This window comes from Chelonoidis abingdonii, chromosome 1 (genome assembly GCF_003597395.2).
Source record: "Chelonoidis abingdonii isolate Lonesome George chromosome 1, CheloAbing_2.0, whole genome shotgun sequence".
NCBI lineage: Eukaryota > Metazoa > Chordata > Testudines > Testudinidae > Chelonoidis > Chelonoidis abingdonii.
Genome location: NC_133769.1, coordinates 77679845 through 77692094, shown reverse-complemented (window position 1 = coordinate 77692094; position 12250 = coordinate 77679845). Strand labels below are relative to the sequence as shown.

At 40.4% G+C, this 12250-nt stretch overlaps 1 protein-coding gene across 1 annotated transcript in view; it reads right to left on the bottom strand.

Moving 5' to 3' along the window:
* PTPRQ (protein tyrosine phosphatase receptor type Q) overlaps positions 1-12250 on the bottom strand; it is a 149542-nt gene that overhangs the window by 44331 nt on the left and 92961 nt on the right. Inside the window, exons 27-28 of the mRNA XM_032806315.2 lie at positions 8779-8900; positions 5245-5431 (exon numbers count right to left, since the gene is read on the bottom strand). Coding sequence (XP_032662206.1) covers positions 5245-5431; positions 8779-8900 — 309 coding nt within the window. The remainder of the gene's footprint in view (positions 1-5244; positions 5432-8778; positions 8901-12250) is intronic.

The window sequence follows — 12250 nt, the reverse complement described above, 5'->3', positions numbered from 1 at the left end:
TAAATCTACTGTGGGATCTGTTGTGATCCAAGTTTGCAGGGCCATTTACAGATTTCTGCTAAGAAGGATAGTGACTCTGGACAACATGCAGGACATAGTGGATGGTTTTGCTGTGATGGGGTTCCCTAACTGCGGTGGGGCGATAGATGGAACCCATACCCCTATCTTGGCACCAGACCACCTTGCCAAAGAGTACATAAACCAAAAGGGATACTTCTAAATGATGTTGCAAGTGCTGATGGATCACAGGAGCCATTTCACCGACATCAATGTGGGCTGGTTGGGAAAGGTGCATGCATCTTTAAGAACACAGTCTATTCAGAAAGCTGCAAGCAGGGATTTTCTTTCCTGACTGCAAAATAACCATTGGTGATGTTGAAATGCCAATCGTGATTCTGGGAGACCCAGCCTACCCCTTGCTCCCATGGCTCATAAAGCTGTACACAGGCAGCCTGGACAGCAGTAAGGACCGGTTCAACCATAGGCTGAGCAAGTGTCGAATGGTGGTGGAACATGCCTTTGGATGTTTAAAAGGTCACTGGCACAGTTTGCTTACTAGGTTAGACCTCAGTGAAAGCAAAATCTCCATTGTTATTGTTGCCTGCTGTGTGCTCCATAATATTTGTGAAACAAGGGGAGAAAAGTTTTCTCTGGGGTGAATGGGTTGAGGCAGATCACCTCACAGCCAATTTTGAGCAGCCAGACACCAGGGCAATAAGAAGAGCACATTGGGGCTCTGCATCTCTGTGAGGCTTTCAAAACCAGTTTCAGCAATGAGCCAGAGTAATATGACACTTGTCTGTGGTGGTTCCTTACCAAACTGTCCCGTCCCTTGCATTTTCTACCCTGTAAACTCCACCCCCACCAACCACCGTGTTTTGAATGAATAAATTGCCTTTTCTCCTCAATCCATTACATTTTATTATGCTCAGAAACACAGAGACAGCAAAGAAAAGTAAGATAACCTAGGGCAAAAGGGCTGATAACACTGTGGGGGGAGAAACAAGGACAGCTTGTTTACATATGCACTGCAGTAACAAATCAAAGGTGTGGGAATGGGAGCCTTCTGGTCCTTGTACCTGCCCCTGGTGTGGAGTGCAAGGGATACCGAACCCCTCCCCCCGCCGCCTCTTAGGACGTTTAGGGGAGGAGGATGTAGAACTGGATGATGATTGCAGCAGGTTCAGCATAGGCTGCAGAGGGACTAGCATCCAGCTACCTTTCTTGAACCTCAACCAGATGCATCAACATGTCTGATTGCTCCTTCATATCTGCAGAATCTCTTCCTGCATGGCGAACACTTGTTCCCTGCATGTTCTCCTGTCCTCCCTGTCCATGTCCAGGTTCTCGGACAGTATAATCCTCCATGCTCTGAGCTCCATCTTGTCACTGTCGCATGCGTGCATTAACTAATTGAACATGTCCTCCCAAGTCTTCTTTTTCTGCCTTCTAATCTGGGAAAGTCTCTGTCCCAGTGCATAGATGGTAGGGTGAGATGAGACCCAATAAGAGGGAGAAAATATAGGGACACATGGGGGGGGGGTCTGCCAGCAGAGAAAAAAAAAAGCCGAGCACTGCCGGCGGAGCAGCGAAAGAAAGAAAAAAAAATAAGCTGAGTGCTGCTGGTGGAGCAAAATATCAGGACAAATTGTGTCCCAACCAAAGATCGGTCGGGACACAGGACAAACACCTAAATATCGGGACGGTTCCGATTTTATCGGGACTTCTGGTCACCCTAATAGATGCTGACTCCATGGGTGCTCTGGGGCTGGAGCACCCATGGGTTAAAAACAGTGGGTGCTGAGCACCCACTAGTAGCACCCCTATCATCTCCTTCGCTGCTCCCCAGTGTTTGCCGCCCACTGGCAGGCCTCACTGATCAGCACCTTCCCCTCTCTCCCCACACCTCCTGCCCGCCACAATCAGCTGTTTCGTGGCATGCAGGAGGCTTTGGGATGGAGAGGGAGAAGCGAGGACAGTGGTCTGTGGGGAGAGAGGACGGAGCAGGGACAGGAAGAGGCGGGGCGGAGGTGGAGTGGGGGCGGTAAGAGGTTGAGGGGCATGGCCTTGGAGGAAGGGGTGATGTGAGGGTGGGGTATGGGCAGAGCCAGGAGTCAAGCACCCCCCAGCACATTAGAATGTCCAATGTGGAGTATGCACTGACTGACAAGGTTTCAGCTGACAGGAATGCAAAGCACAAGGGTAGAATTCACAGTCCATACATAGTGCAAGGTTAATTTTTTACATAAAAAAGTCAGGCCTCAATACACTTCACTGTAAGCCACAACGTAATCGCTTGCTATTGCAAGGGTCGGTTTGCTGCTCCAGCCCTGGTAAGTAAGGACACGAGGTATGGGGCGAGGGGTCCTATGCTGCTGCTTTTGTGAAGACATCCTTGGGATCACAGGTTGGAACTTGAGAAAAAAACCCTTTTTCCTAGCAACCTGGATGGTGCTTGAGGACAGGCACCAGTGTAAAGTCCCTCAAATTGCTTGTTTGTTACAAAAGCGGCATCGGGTCCGCGGAAGGGAGACAAACAGGAACCTCCCTCCCCCTTATTTTTTCAATGCTGCTTGCAATACACGGTGATCCCTTCCAACCAGAACCATTTGGAAAAGTGTGGCTGTGTGACCCATATTTCACCAAACGGGGGCCAGATTACTTGTTGAATTGTTTGCGGTTTAAGGGCTAGCACTGAAAACTTCCCGTTTCCCCTAGGTGACCCTATGCGATATCACTCTCCTGAGGGTAAAAGAGGCAGCAAAGGGGTAGATGCTGCAAGCTTCTGGGTACAGACCTGGTCCTTATGCTGCAATGCTGTGTGCTGCAATGATGTCAGTAGAGTTAATACTGGAGTGGCACAGGAAAGTATCCCACCTTGGTGGATGAAATAAAGCAGCCCTTCCCAGAAACCTTCTGTAAAGGATTGCAGAGTACCTCCATGAAAGCTTCCTATAGATCTCCATGGAGGATTCCTGGGCCATCCCCATGCACATAAACAGTCTTTTTCAGAGAGCACCCTCTGCACTGCTGGAGTGGCCACTGATACCCACTATACCTATTTTTTTGTTTAATAGCATGTAACTCCTGCAGTATGATTGGTAATGTGTACTCACTAGAGATGCCTTCTCCAGCATCATACTCTGCTACCAACTGGTCTGGTGAGGGAATGGGCTCCGGGGTTAAAAATGGTTCTTGGTTATTGGGGAGAATGGATCCTCCGCTTGCCTGCCTCACATCCTCCTCTTCCTCCTTGTCAACAACGTCCTCCTCGTTGTTGCTATTGGTTGTCCGGGGCTCCTGGGAGGTATCCATGAAGCATTTTGGGGTAGTGGTGGAGTTGCCGCTAAGAATCGCATGCAGCTCCTCATAAAAGTGGCATGTCTGCGGAGCAGAACCAGAATGACTGTTCGCCTCTCTTGTCTTCTGGTACACTTGCTGAAACCCTTATTTTCACACAGCACTGCTGTGTGCCCCTGGTGTAGCCCTTCTCCTCCATTCCCCCCACGATCTCGGCATAGATGTCAGCATTTCTTCTGCTGGATCAGAGCTCTGCCTGCAGACTCTTCTCCCCACACAGCAATAAGATCCACCACCTCCTGTGTACTCCATGTTGGTCAATTTGCGGCCTTGGGTCTCCATGATCAGCTGTGCTGGTGAGCTCTCCACGCTGAGCAAATAGGTAATGAAAATTCAAATGTTCTCGGGCCTGTAACAGGGGAGTGACTGTTTCCTGTGTACCTAGCTGATGTGCAGTGGAGTTGAAAGTGCTCTCCATTCAAATTACACTACGCAGTGTCTACACTGTCCCCATGTCGACCTATGGATGTCGAATCAAGCACTATGCCTCTCATGGAGGTGGAGTACAGAAGTCGACTTTACAGGCCACTTAGATTGGTGGAAGGGACTCAATAGTGTTGACACATACTTTATTAGATTGACTTAACCCAGTTTATGTCAACTTAAGATTGTAGTATAGACCAGACCTTAGTATTTTATAGTGAAACCAGCAATTTAAATTCCATCCAGAAATTTACTGGCAGCAGAAGCAGAACTCAGAGCACATTTATCATGCTCTTAGCCCTTTATAAAACACATTTATTCAAGTAGTTCATTCTCAAGGTGCAAAAGCAATGATCATTTTACCAACTGCTCTGTCTAAAAGAAAAGGCTGTACCTCTCTTTCCAGGCACAGATAGAAAAGAAGTTGTTTTGCCTACTCATGCTTCCTGAGCAGCCAGAGATCTAACATGACCTCAAATTGTGAACTCAAGTAACCAAAGGCAAGCACACTCCCTCAGTCAAGGGGTCAGATATAATCTCTGCTTGCTTCCCAGTCCACAGATATCAACTCAGTCTTCTCTGGATTGAGCCTGTCAGCTAGCACTCCTCTAAGCCTTAAACTCACTCAGATACCACATAAAAAGCTTGAGTATGAAAATCCAGCAGCAGCAATTTGCCTTGTTATTAAGCTAATCACGCTAATTCTTATTCCTGAGCTATCATTCATGTAGGTGTATTATCACAAAAAAGTAAATCTTTAAATTAGCCTTTTGATTCTTGCAGATAATTGCTAACTGTGCCATGCCGGCTCTATAGTGCACCATTCATTTGATCAGAACATAGCAATGTCCAAAATAGGTCCATAAATCAATATAGGTTTCCCTTCATTAGAAAAGAAGAGATTAGGAACTGTGACATTTACAGTACATAAATGATCATAATAAACACAGCATACATGCTTGAGAAAAGAAACAAGGTATTTTTAAGAGTGAGGTTACATCTGACTCTGAAAATTTGGAAATTTAAAGACTTATCTTCATGGTCAATGGCTTGTCTGCTGAGACAGTCTGTTCCTTAAATCAGAGTATCCCTTTAAAGTGTAAAGTATTGCCTTGACATTAGATTGATTTCTGTCCACTATAGCTTCCCTCTGGCCTCCTTGTTTAGCTGTGCATCACTCTTACTCAAATGTTAAACAGGCATAATAATTCCCACCTCTGTAAAGCACTTTGAGATCAATGGATGATATGTGCTAAGTATTAGCAGCATTTATTTTTACTGTCACATGTTGTCTACAACCACACTTTAATATCAAGGGTAATTTACACAGTTTTATTGTGAGAGAAAAATCTAAAGATGTATTGAAAGTGTAGCTGGTAGTCAGGATTTACATTTTCTTTACTGGATAGGAATCAAGAAAAAAAACAGTGATGTTTAAGTTGAAAACACAAAAATACTCACCTGCCTCAAATGTGGAGACAATTACTGAAGTACTAGACTTGCCTTCAATACGTTCAGCATTTACATCTCCTGTAAAAGCAGTGACTACTACAGAATATCTTGTGAATGATTTTAAATCTGCAATTTCCAGGGTTTTACTCTCATAATTTGTCTTGAGAAATGAAGCTTTATAATCATCACTATCTACCTATAAAATAGATAAATCACACAATACCACAAAAAGAGTACATTAAATTCACAACAAAATCATGTTACTCATATAGCATATTTTATTTATAATTACCTACATACACACAGAAATATACAAGGACCCTCAATTAGCAAGACTGAATTGCAGCATAAGGGAGTGGGCAGAATAAGAAACACACACTCCACCCCACCCATGTGGAACCACATTATCATTCCTCTCATCACAACTCCAGGCCTGGGGGCAGAGGAAATGGATGGCATGTCAGATGCCCTCCTCCATCAAGCAAGCATATGGGGAGGAGATGGGTAGAACATTGACCCAGGGAGCTATGCTGTTGGGAAGAGGAAATTCAGCTGAACCTAGTAAAGGGCTAAACTAAAGTTACTTCTCCTAGTGAGCAAGGAGCTCAGAGAGCCACAGTTCTTTCCCAAGGCTCCCTTGAGGGCAGGGCAGCTAGACACCTTGTCTTAGCCTAAAAACTCAATCAAGTGACAAATGTGGATGCATTAGCAGGATGGCCAAATCCCACATTTGGATAGTCAGTTAGGCACACTTAAACAAAAATGCTGCTTCACTTGTATAAGTGCCAATTTTTAAAAGCCCAAGCCTGCAAAGCCGTATGTTCCTGATTAAGTTTGCTCATAGAGATCCAGAAGATGGAGTTATCATGAGCCTTGTGTGAAGGGCAGTGCACAGGTTCACTGCTCCAGGAGCAGACCAGGGACGGAACTCTGAGTCATAATTTGGTCCTAGATTTCCTCTTGCTTTGCAGAAAAGCAAGTGCACCAGCCCTTTGCCTGTGACAACTTACTTCCCTCTCTGTGCCAGCTCTGCTGACTCCACCAGCTCCTGCCCGTGCCCATCTGTACAGAGGCAGAGTAGCAACTCCACAGAGACTGTTCTCCCCTGTGCACTGGGACTTGCAATTTGAGTAGCTTTGGCAGAGAAATAAGAAAACTGCCTTATGCCTCTTTGCTCCCTTCTGTAGGCACAAACCACAAGTCATCATTAGACCCACAAATAGTCCCACTGATGTCAATAGGACTTTTCATGTGTGTAAATGTACTAATGTGAACAAGTATTTGCTGGATTGTTCCCTATGGATCAATACATAGTTTGTTTCACAAAACTGGCATTGGTACATAAATGCACAAATCTATTTAATTTTATTTAGCAGTGAAATTTTAATTAAACATTATATGAAAAAATAGATAAGTGGAGGAGGAAGCTCTCCTAGTAGATAATCAAACAACATTTTATTTAACCCTGTTCCTTATGGTTTATTCCCTTTATTATAACATTTTTAAATTATGTTTTTATTATTGTTCCTTCAATGTGTAATTTGAAGGAAAATTAGGTAGCTGTACAGTAGTTTTCCCACTGGGTGAAATTAGTATTACATGCAGCTGCTAAAACATTAGGATCATTCAAGCACACTTTTTCTTTGACAGATGTGCCTCTACCCCCACTGAGGGTTAACCTTAACTAAAGTTTCTGATGCACTAAACAGACATTCATTTCTTGGGATGACCATCAAGAGAAGAGGTACTTTTTCATATCTCACTATCAGTTATATGGCATTTAAATATTTACAAGAGAGCTGTAAATACAATTGTTTTGATATAGAATCATTAAACTTTTATTTATTTTTACTCTCCCCAAAAGCCTTATGGTCCAATTTTGTCTCCTTTACTGATTCCGGGTAGTCCTTTATTCCACAAATACTTTCAATGAAAACAAAGAATGAGAAAAATATGGTATGATTCATTTTGGGATAAGGTAGCAGAATGATTTTCTCATTTACTGTTCAGTAAAGCCAAAAAAATCTGGCAATTTAAAAAGAAACTTTGACTTTCAATAAATGGATGGAAAGTATTACTTTTTAAAAATTATGATGTGACAGAGAAGAGATCTGAATTTATTATGTTGTGTGAAAATATTTTACAAATCCTTGAGGAGCCTGATCTGAGAACAAATAATAAAATGTATGTAATGTAGTAAAATACAGAATGTTTGTGGAATTTGGAATCTAAATACAAAATTTTCCCAGAGGGCCACCAAAATTTATACCAGTATTTTCACTGCAGACAATCTATGACAGTTTTACTGGACTTTAAGTAGCAGTGGACCTGTCTGTATTATGCAGATAACACCTGTAGCTACTGATCATTAATTAGACAGTACTCGATTACAAGTAATCTCTAAAATTAAACCTATAAACTTGAAACATATTCTGAATGTGAACATTTCCTTAAAATTATGTTTGATTACTGACTGAATATTCAAAACAGCATCTTAAATTCCTGCTGAATATTTACCAACATGTTTGAGAAATCCAGTAATTCATTATAGCTTATTGGGTACCTTATTATAAATTATAGGTATAAGTATCAGATCAATATATCATGGTCTAGGACATGATAGCATCCCACTTATAATTTAGGAACCAGATATTACAAAGGCAGAAGGGAAAATTGTGTGAACAGAACTTGGTGGAATGTTTCATGCAAACAAAATATTTGAATTTGAGGGTTTAGTACTTCTGAAAAAAAGGTGAAAGAAATCCCTTTGGTGCAATTTTATGACAGTGTGTCATAAGTGACAAGAGGGTTTCACAAGTAAAATGTCTTTTCCTTTGTCGAAATCAGAATTGTCGAGAACTGTGCTCCAGCTCTTCTTTAGTCTCTTCTAATGACCTGCTCAAGGTTTTACTGAAGGAAGGAAGAGTTGTTTTCCTTTTAACACTGCCCCTGTTATTGTAAGTCCTGCCATCATGTTGCACTGCTGCTGTGATACATGGTCTACCACCTGCCTAGTGCATTGGGCCAGTTAGAGCAACAGCAGTGAACTCAGAAGAAGCAGAAAGGGTAAAAGCACATGAGCCCCATGTTGCCATTTCTATTTTATTGTGACTCTTGCAATATTTGATGTTTTTCTTGAAGCCCCGAACATTGATTACCCAGGAATCTCAGCTTTAATTTGTTAGGTTTATAAACGGTATAACACCTTACTATTTTGTCTACGACTTAAAGGAAAGCCTGACCTTTTAACAAAGCTACTTTCCCTAAAGTTTTACATTAACACACTATCAATATTTTCAATATCAAAGAATTTGCTCATTCTCAAACAAGAAAATCACCATTTTCTCAAACTACATTTTTATTTCTTATGTCCTAGATTCCTCCGTGCAAGTGAAAATGTATGTTTTGGACATTCTGGCTTTTATTCCTATCCTGTTTGTGTGTCTTGCAATTTCTATAAAACGTCTAGATTAGTGTTATTTCAGGTACCATCAAACATCTGTATCATTATCAACCAACAAGTAAAAATGAGAACTGCCTTACTGAGGTAATGTCTATGAGGTAGAATGTTGGTCCAGTAATAATGTCAGGTTCATGCCAACTGATGTTAATACTGTGAGGAGATGTAACTACTACAGTTACATTTTCTGGAGGACCATCTGGAGCTATGGAAAAAATGATACATATGTGAATCAAAGTTGAATTAAATCACAACAACTAACACAGTATCTTGAGTTATCATAAAATAAGATTCACTATTTGAAAATGAAATGTTTGTAACTGTATTATTATATTTGCCAAGCTGTTTAAAGAATTACAGACATTATTCATTCTGATTTATAAGGCTTTCCATGGGATTTAGACACATCTTTTATTAAAATTCCATATCCTTAATGGAAGATGTGTCTAAATCTCCTAAACAGTTTTGTAAATCTACGCCATAATCTCTATTGATTAATAGGACTTCCTTTACATGGCACATACAATTTCCACATGGGAGACGGACTATGTTTGATGCACGAGAATAAAGAACAACAGCAAAAACACTCACAAGTTTAGATGCATGTCAACAGGAGTGGAAAATTCTTAACTTTGTATAGACCACTGTTTTATAAAAGGAATGTTTGGTTTCCACTTTATTTTTATCATTCTTTTTTTCTTAACATATTATGAAATACAGAAAAGTAAAGAGGGGAAAGGAGCTGTAGGACTTCCAGATGGTCACTATTAAAAATGAATATTTTTCAATAGTTTCCACATCATGCAGTGGTATGAGTTAACCTTGTTACCTATTATTCTAAAGTAGAGGAAAATTCAGGTACTCTTCCTATAACACAGCAATTTTTGGTACTATGCATATTGACTTTTTAAACAGTGAAGATGGTAAGATGGGAAAAATAGGATTTGTGAGTGCAAGAGACACCTAGATTGCATATAATTTGAGAACTTGGCTACATGGTACCATTTTGTGCCTGCTACAAAAAGAACAGCAAAACTGCAATCTATACAGATCTCAATAAACAGGAAAATAGTAAAGAAGCCCTCTCTATCTTTGATTTCTGCATAAAATTGCTTTAATACATTTTCTCCTTCATGAATCATTAGACCACTACCTACTATCCAGTGGATTACTGCTAGGAAATAAGAAAGTTTGGATGGTAATCAGGTTTGTTTGTTAGTGGGAGGCTGTGGATTGTCTGATCACTTGAGTGGAGTGGGAGGTTTAGACTATGTAGTCAGAGGAGGATGAGGACAGGAGAGAGAGAATTTAAAGCCAATGTACTCATCTGCAGTAGCTCAGCTATATCTACTAAAGATGTATATTTTTAACTGAGCTATAACTCATTTTTATTTTAGTTCACTCCATAGTTTTCCTCAAAGTTTCCTTTGGTGCAAAAAATGCTTGCAATACCCATTGCTGCATTACTAAAAGAGGATTATGCCTTTATCTATTTTGGTGCATAGTGAAGTCTCTGAAAGAACTGTAAAATGCCATATAAATGTTCAGTTAACAGAACCCTAGAACTGTGAACTTATGAAGATGATTTTCCATTATTTACAGTACTAGCAAGAAATGGAGCATATTTTATCTTTTAAAATTAGCCAAGGAAGCAATTTAGATTTACTAGTTAGATAAAGGAAGGATTGTAGGTAATAAAATTCACTTTTAGTACAATTTATGTGTAATCCACATATTTTCACTTAAAGTCCAAATGTAATTTACCACATTATCCAGCATAATTTAGAGATATAGAATCCCCTATTTGATGACAAAATTTTCAATTTGTTAAATGTTTAGATTTCTATCAGGAAACTTTTTATGGTTAAGGTATTTACATAAAATGCATCTAAACATCATTACCCATTTAATTTTCACCGTAATCAGAAAATGATCAATTGACACTTACTTAAGAGTAATAAAAAATTAAGTGTAGCTACAGACAATAATCTGTAAAATGAAAAAGGAGACTGGATGATGGAAATGTGCGGTTCAAAAACACTTGGTGTTTTATAATAAACATTTAAAAAAAACCTGGTTGTCTCAGCGGTAACTGTCACATTTTGATTTAAGATTTTTTGTGAAATGAGTCTAGGCAGTAATGGGTAAGATATCACTATACCCTTTCTCTTATAAATCACAGCAATTTACTCAGTAGAAATGACCTAGTCTTATTCTCTCATTCCCCTATAATCCAATCACTTCCTCTCATAAGTAGTTTTCTCCTGGTTTTTACAATAATGCATTTTCTGTAACTAACAACCATCATTTCCCGATTATCATGCTTCTATCCTGGCACAGGAATGCGGGTCTTATGGAGGTCAGGGTCATCTTTCCCATCCATCTGTGTCCTGATGCTGTGGCAGCAGTTAAGTATGTTTGCTAGAAGGTAAGTCTGGATAGCCCATCATTTAGCATAATTCTCAAAAACAAGACTGACTACCCTAACCTTCTCATGGAAGTTCATGCTTGCCAGTTTGTATAAGAACTTTTTCATTATTATCTTTTAAGAAAAAAAAATCTCATGTCCAGTTATATCATATTACATTGATCTAGATTTCCCTCCAAATATTTGGATATTTAGGCATTAGATAGATATAGGGCCCAATCCTTTCCCCATAAAGAGAATGAATGGGACAAAGAATCCCCTGCTCCTTCAAGGCAAAAGTTGTCTGCAGAGGGGGTATACAAGCATGGCAGTATCACTCCCCTCCCTTTGACCCAGAAAAGCAAGAACTCCAGACACTAGAGATTGAGAGGGAAGGTGCTGGGACATAGTCAAGGCTCAATTTCCATAGTGGTGATTTCCCTGTATAACAGAATGCTGACCCTGTCAGTATTAAGTTACACCAACTCCCATTGCACACATTTCAAATACCTTGGGTCAGGTACAGGTAGAACAGAATGAATTATCCTTCCATAACAGACGTAGGGTTTGGGGGGCACTTCATAGGTTCTGGCCCTCTACACATATGCCCCAAGCTTTCAGAGATGCCCCAAGAGCTGCACCACATCTCAGGACATCTGTGCACATGGAGGTCCTTCACCTTGCAAAAACTACCAATTCTCAAGTTCCTTAACTACACCACAATGCAGAATTAATTCTGTGGCCTTAGTACCATCCATTTCCCACCTAACTTTGGCTCTCCAAAATTATTTTATCAGAGAAAAGATGATATGGACTATAAAATGTAATATTTTGCTCGTTATGAATGCAAAAGTGAAGATCAGAATGAGTGCAGGTGCAAGATAACTAAGTTTCTCTGCTATGGAAAATGTTCCCTTCTCTTCCCCTTATTGTGCCACAACACTGATCTAATGTACTGGTGTTTGTACAAACTTAGATCATGTTGAAAATATTTCATCTTGCAAAACAGAGTTGGCTCTTTTGCGCAATCCATCAGCTAAGCAATAACAGTGCCATCAAACTATTTTATGAGACAGTGAGACCATTCCTATGAGGATAATCTACAAAACAGAAGGCTGAATAGTTGATCTGGATGTGAGAGCTGGATT